Below are 7,179 nucleotides of genomic sequence, written 5' to 3' on the forward strand. Positions count from 1 at the left end.
TTGCACGCTAATCTCTTATGCGGGACCTTATCGAAAGCCTTCTGAAAGTCCAAATACACCACATCCACTGGTTCTCCCTTATCTATTTTACCAGTTACATCCTCAAAAAATTCCAGTAGATTCGTCAAGCATGATTTACCTTTTGTAAATCCATGTTGACTTTGTCCGATCCTGTCACTGCTTTCCAAGTGCTCTGCTATTACATCTTTTATAATGGACTCTAGCATTTTCCCCACTACCGATGTCAGGCTTACCGGTCTATAATTCCCCGCTTTTTCTCTGCCACCTTTTTTGAATAGTGGGGTAACATTAGCTACCCTCCAATCCATGGGTACTGTTCCAGAGTCTATCAAGTTCTGGAAGATGACCAGCAATGCATCTACTATTTCTAGGGCCACTTCCTCAAGTACCCTGGGATGTAGATTATCAGGCCCTGGGGATTTATCAGCCTTCAGTCCCATCAATTTTCCTAACACCATTTCCCTACAAATACTGATTTCTTTCAGTTCCACCCTTTCATCAGACTCTATGTTCCCCGGTATTTCTGGGAGGTTATTTGTGTCCTCCTTTGTGAAGACAGAACCAAAATATGTATTTAGTTGGTCTGCCATTTCTTTGTTTCCATTATAAATTCCCCTGATTCTGACTGCAAGGGACCTACGCTTGACTTCACCAATCTTTTTCTCTTCGCATATCTATAAAAGCTTTTAGTCAGTTTTTATGTTCCCTGAAAGCTTACTCTCATATTCTATTTTCCCTTTCTTAATTAATCCCTTTGTCCTCCTTTGTTGAATCCTGAACTGCTCCCAATCCTCAGGATTATTGCTTTTTCTGGCCAATTTGTATGTCCTCTCCTTGGATCTTATGCTATCCCTAATTTCCCTTGTTACCCACGGTTGAGTCACCTTTTTTGTTTTATTTTTGTGCCAAACTGGGATGAACAACTTCTGTAGTTCATCCATTCGGTCTTTGAATGTTTGCCATTGCCTATCCACCGTCACCCCTTTGAGTGCCATTCCCCAATCAATCCTAACCAACTCGCTCCTCAGATCATCGTAGTTTCTTTTATTTAAATTGAGGACCCTTGTTTCTGAGACAACTACTTCATTCTCCATCTTAATGAAGAATTCAATCGTATGATCGCTCCGACCCAAGGGGCCTCATACAACAAGATTGCTAATTAATCCTTTCTCATTACATAATACCCAGTCTAAGATGGCCTGATCTCTGGTTGGTTCCTCGACATATTGGTCCAGGAAACCATCCCGTAAACACTCCAGGAATTCCTCCTCCACAGTATTGTTACCAATTTGGTTAGCCCAATCTATATGTAGATTAAAGTCACCCATGATGACTGCTGTGCCCTTATTGCACGCTTCTTTAATTTCCCTTTTAATGCCATCCCCAACCTCCGCCTTACTGTTTGGAGGTCTATGTACCACTCCCACTAAGGTGCCGGTAAATCGAGAGTTTCCTGTACATGGAAAAAATTAGAAAAGCCCACGCTCTATAAGTCTTAAAGACTAGCGTACGGTAGCATCTCGATAGGTATATGCAAAATATTAAATGGTATACCACGAACAAACATACACAGCACAAAAGGGAACCATTCGGCACAACATCCCTGCAAACTCTGTGCTAGAGCAATCCAGTGCTGATCCCACTACCGCCATATCACTGCATCCTCTCTTCAAATGCTCATCATCTATTCCCTAAAATCGGCAATGGTCCCTGCTCCAATGCTCCCTCTTGATCGGAACAGGAGGCCATTCAGCCCCTTGAGCCTGTCTCCACCATTCAATGAGATCATGGCTGATCTGTATCTCAACTCCATTTACCCACCTTAGCTCCGTAACTCTTAATACCCTTACCCAACAAAAACCTATCCATCTCAGTTTGGAAGCTTTCGGTTGATCCCCAGCCTCAACATGTTTTTTTGGGGTGGTGGGGGGTGAGTTCCAGATATCCACTAACCTTTGGTGTAAAGACGTGCTTCCTGACATTGCCCAAGCAGCCTAGCTCTAACTTTAAAGTTATGCCCCCTTGTTCTGGACTTCACAATTCTCAGCATAAAGACTAAGATATGGTGAAAAAGACAGTGTTAAGGTGAACCTGGAATAGTACTTCAAGATGAGTCAGGATGATAGGACAAGGATATAAAATAAAACTAGTGAAAGTAAATAGAAAAGGGAAAAAAAAAAGGTCTTTAATCAAAAGTCCAATTGGGATCATTGACCAGATAAGGCAGCAGAGTCAGACAGTAGGGAAGTCAGAAAGTGATGTTTGGAAAGTGGATGTTTGGGCTGGGGGGCTCCGATGGGCCAAATGCCTCGTTCTTCACTTTCTCTTATGGTCATGACTCACAGCCTTTATGGTTACAATACGTCGGGTGCCTCCGCTAGGCGAGGTGGCCAGGTTGCTTGATGGAGTACAGCGTTTACTCAAGGGTTGGAAACATTGGATTGGGGAGAGGGGGGGGGGGTGGGGCGGGGCAGCAAGTAACCAGCAAGAGGCAGAAAAAAAACCACAGGAGGGATTAACCTCAAGTGTCCGAGTCAGCAGGAAAAGAGAGCCCAGCGGAGGGCCACTCGATAAAGCCAGGAACTGCGTCCGATGCATGGCTCCACTGACTCGGGAAATGCGTCAATAAAGAAAAAGGAGAGAAGTACCGTAGGTGTTCTGCTGCCTTCGTCACTCGAGGAACTCATCCTGTAGTTTTATCTCTCAGCACTGAAGGAAAAATGGAAACACCATATTAGAGAGGATAGCAAACCATTAGGGCCCCCTTAAAAGAGGCAGTCTCACTATCAGGCCCGCTCTACACGCCCCGACAGAAAAATACAACTCTGTACAAAAGCCGCTTGAAGTGGGGCATCAGGACCACTTTAAAAGAATACATCATCATCAGGACTGTGATATTGAGGCTTTGGAAGTGGTGCAGAGGAGGGCCACTAGACTAATCTCCAGTATAAGCAACTTAGTTGTCAAGACAGACTAAAAGAGTTGGTACTCTACATCTTGGAGAAGTACAGTATAGACTTACAGGTGATCTGATTGAGGTTTATGATGAAGGTAACAGATTGTGTTCCAGTTGACAGTTTGTTCCAATTAAACAGGTTAGGCAGGACCAGGGGTCACAATTTTAAGTTGTACAAGGCCAGATCTAGGTTAGATGTCAGGAGGTGGTTCTTTGGAACAGGCTGCCATCGCGTGCAGTGGATGCCGATTCACTGAACTCCTTCAAGTGAGACCCGTTTCTGGTTGGAGCAGAGATCACCTCTTACAAAATGTAGACGCTGAAGGGAATTCAGGACCAGAGTGATCGCCTGGACTAGTTTCAATCGCCTAGATGGGTCGGAGAGGAATTCCCCAGATTATTCCCTGGGTTTCTTTTTAAATCTGGTTTTTCACCTCTCCCAGGACATCACATGGTTTTGGGTGGGGCAGAATGTGTATATATTGTGATATACACAAAGTAACACAATTGTGGGGGACAGGCTCGATGGGCCAAAGGGCCTTTCTGTCGGTCATTGTTCGTATACATTAGTTCCATCTAAGTGACATCAAGTGCTTCCCACAGCAATCAAACCCAGGGTGGGGCTCCCACCACATCGTACAGCAAGTTAACACAAAGGGGCTGATAATGTGATACTGTCTCAATAGCGTTGATGCACGAGACACTTGCTCCCACAAAATATAAACCTTTGATAAAACAGGCTGAAGCTCACTATCCACGTTCAACAAGTATAAGGAATAGATTTCACATTGGTTAATTTGTTGATGTTTGCATGTGTAACAGAGGACACAGATTTAAGATAATTGGCAAAAAATGCCAGGGTGATGACTTTTTTTTTATAAACACAGCGAGTTATGCTGATCTGGAAGGGTGGTGGAAGCCATAACTGTCAGCAGGGAATTGCTGGGGAGATTGGAGCAAGATCGGGGGGAGCGAGATCGGGGGGAGGGGGGGGGCGAGATCGGGGGCGAGATCGGGGGGAGGGGGGGGCGAGATCGGGGCGAGCGAGATCGGGGGGAGGGGGGGCGAGCGAGATCGGGGGGAGGGGGGGCGAGCGAGATCGGGGGGAGGGGGGGCGCGAGATCGGGGGGAGGGGGGGCGCGAGATCGGGGGGAGGGGGGGCGAGATCGGGGGGGGGCGAGATCGGGGGAGGGGGGGCGAGATCGGGGGGAGGGGGGGGCGAGATCGGGGGAGGGGGGGCGAGATCGGGGGAGGGGGGGCGAGATCGGGGAGGGGGCGAGATCGGGGGAGGGGGGCGAGATCGGGGGGAGGGGGGGCGAGATCGGGGGAGGGGGGGCGAGATCGGGGGGCGAGATCGGGGGAGGGGGGGGCGAGATCGGGGGAGGGGGGCGAGATCGGGGAGGGGGCGAGATCGGGGGGCGAGATCGGGGGGCGAGATCGGGGGGGCGAGATCGGGGGCGAGATCGGGGGGCGAGATCGGGGGCGATCGGGGGCGAGATCGGGGGAGGGGGGCGAGATCGGGGGAGGGGGGCGAGATCGGGGAGGGGGGCGAGATCGGGGGAGCGAGATCGGGGAGGGGGCGAGATCGGGGAGGGGGCGAGATCGGGAGGGGGCGAGATCGGGAGGGGGCGAGATCGGGGGGAGGGGGGCGAGATCGGGAGGGGGCGAGATCGGGGAGGGGCGAGATCGGGGGAGGGGGGCGAGATCGGGGAGGGGGCGAGATCGGGGGAGGGGGGGCGAGATCGGGGAGGGGGGCGAGATCGGAGGGGGCGAGATCGGGGGGGCGAGATCGGGGGGCGAGATCGGGGGGGCGAGATCGGGGGGCGAGATCGGGGAGGGGGGCGAGATCGGGGGAGGGGGGGCGAGATCGGGGGAGGGGGGCGAGATCGGGGGAGGGGGCGAGATCGGGGAGATCGGGGAGGGGGCGAGATCGGGGGGAGGGGGGGCGAGATCGGGAGGGCGAGATCGGGAGGGGGGCGAGATCGGGGGAGGGGGGCGAGATCGGGGAGGGCGAGATCGGGGAGGGGGCGAGATCGGGGAGGGGCGAGATCGGGGCGAGATCGGGGGCGAGATCGGGAGGGGCGAGATCGGGAGGGGCGAGATCGGGAGGGGCGAGATCGGGAGGGGGCGAGATCGGGGGGAGGGGGGGCGAGATCGGGGGCGAGGGGGGCGAGATCGGGGGGCGAGCGGGGGCGAGATCGGGGGGGGCGAGATCGGGGGGCGAGATCGGGGGGCGAGATCGGGGGGGGGGCGAGATCGGGGGGAGGCGAGATCGGGGGCGAGATCGGGAGGGGGCGAGATCGGGAGGGGCGAGATCGGGGGAGGGGGGCGAGATCGGGGGCGAGATCGGGGGGGCGAGATCGGGGGGCGAGATCGGGGGGCGAGATCGGGGGGCGAGATCGGGGGAGGGGGCGAGATCGGGGGAGGGGGGCGAGATCGGGGCGATCGGGGGGCGAGATCGGGGAGGGGCGATCGGGAGGGGGCGAGATCGGGGGAGCGAGATCGGGAGGGGCGAGATCGGGGAGGGGGCGAGATCGGGGGCGAGATCGGGGAGGGGCGAGATCGGGGGCGAGGCGGGCGAGATCGGGGGCGAGCGGGAGGGGCGAGATCGGGGAGGGGGCGAGATTCGGGGGGAGGGGGGCGAGATCGGGAGATCGGGGGGCGAGATCGGGGGAGGGGCGAGATCGGGAGGGCGAGATCGGGGGAGGGGGGGCGAGATCGGGGGGGCGAGATCGGGGCGATCGGGGGCGAGATCGGGAGGGGGCGAGATCGGGGGGCGAGATCGGGGGGGGGCGAGATCGGGGGCGAGATCGGGGGGGCGAGATCGGGGGAGGGGCGAGATCGGGGGAGGGGGCGAGATCGGGGGAGGGGGGGCGAGATCGGGGAGCGAGATCGGGGGAGGCGAGATCGGGGGAGCGAGATCGGGGGCGAGATCGGGGGAGCGAGATCGGGAGCGAGATCGGGGGGAGGCGAGATCGGGGGCGAGATCGGGGAGCGAGATCGGGGGCGAGATCGGGGGGCGAGATCGGGGCGAGACGGGAGGGGGCGAGATCGGGGAGGGGGGCGAGATCGGGGGAGGGGGCGAGATCGGGGGAGGGGGCGATCGGGAGGGGGCGAGATCGGGGGAGGGGGCGAGATCGGGGGAGGGGGGCGAGATCGGGGAGGGGGGCGAGATCGGGGGGCGAGATCGGGGGGCGAGATCGGGGGCGGTCGGGGGGGCGAGATCGGGGGAGGCGGGCGAGATCGGGGGAGGGGGCGAGATCGGGAGGGGCGAGATCGGGGGAGGGGGCGAGATCGGGGGCGAGATCGGGGGCGAGATCGGGAGGGGGCGAGATCGGGGGAGATCGGAGCGAGATCGGGGGAGCGAGATCGGGGGGCGAGATCGGGGGGCGAGATCGGGGAGGGGGCGAGATCGGGGGAGGGGGCGAGATCGGGGGCGAGAGGGGGGCGAGATCGGGGGGAGACGGGGGGCGAGATCGGGGGGAGCGGGGGGCGAGATCGGGGGGAGCGGGGGGCGAGATCGGGGGGCGAGATCGGGGGGGCGAGATCGGGGGCGAGCGGGGGCGAGATCGGGGGGGGGCGAGATCGGGGGGGCGAGATCGGGGAGGGGGGCGAGATCGGGGGGCGAGATCGGGGGGAGGATCGGGGCGAGGCGAGATCGGGGGAGGATCGGGGGGGCGAGATCGGGGGAGGGGGCGAGATCGGAGGGGGGCGAGATCGGGGGGAGCGAGATCGGGGGGAGCGGAGGGGGGCGAGATCGGGGGAGGCGAGATCGGGCGATCGGGGAGCGAGATCGGGGGGAGCGAGATCGGGGGAGCGAGATCGGGGGGCGAGATCGGGGGGCGAGATCGGGGGCGAGAGCGGGCGAGATCGGGGGCGAGATCGGGGGAGCGAGATCGGGGGGAGGCGAGATCGGGGGCGAGAGCGGGGGCGAGATCGGGGAGGGGGCGAGATCGGGGGGGGCGAGATCGGGGGGAGGGCGGGGCGAGATCGGGGGGGCGAGATCGGGGGCGAGATCGGGGGAGCGAGATCGGGGGCGAGAGCGGGGGGCGAGATCGGGGGAGGGGGCGAGATCGGGGGAGGGGGGGCGAGATCGGGGGGGCGAGATCGGGGAGGGGGCGAGATCGGGGGGAGGAGCGGGGGCGAGATCGGGGAGGGGAGCGAGATCGGGGGGGGAGCGAGATCGGGGGGGGCGAGATCGG

General features: G+C 59.0%; 1 protein-coding gene across 4 annotated transcripts in view; it reads right to left on the reverse strand.

Moving 5' to 3' along the window:
- The window catches only part of LOC147096179 (serine protease FAM111A-like), a 31,389-nt gene that overhangs the window by 17,430 nt on the left and 6,780 nt on the right, over window positions 1-7,179 (reverse strand). For 3 of the 4 annotated variants that reach the window (XM_085975051.1, XM_085975052.1, XM_085975054.1), the window contains one exon: window positions 2,670-2,730. In XM_085975051.1, the coding sequence (XP_085831177.1) occupies window positions 2,670-2,708 (39 nt within the window). In that variant the 5' untranslated portion in view covers window positions 2,709-2,730. Of the gene's footprint in view, window positions 1-1,974; window positions 2,087-2,669; window positions 2,731-7,179 lie in introns of those variants that run through there. The other variant, XM_085975050.1, reaches the window with a different exon arrangement.

This window comes from Somniosus microcephalus, unplaced genomic scaffold (assembly GCF_052327205.1).
Source record: "Somniosus microcephalus isolate GS21.2 unplaced genomic scaffold, FLI_Smic_1.0 unresolved_chr1, whole genome shotgun sequence".
Taxonomy (NCBI): Eukaryota; Metazoa; Chordata; class Chondrichthyes; order Squaliformes; family Somniosidae; genus Somniosus; species Somniosus microcephalus.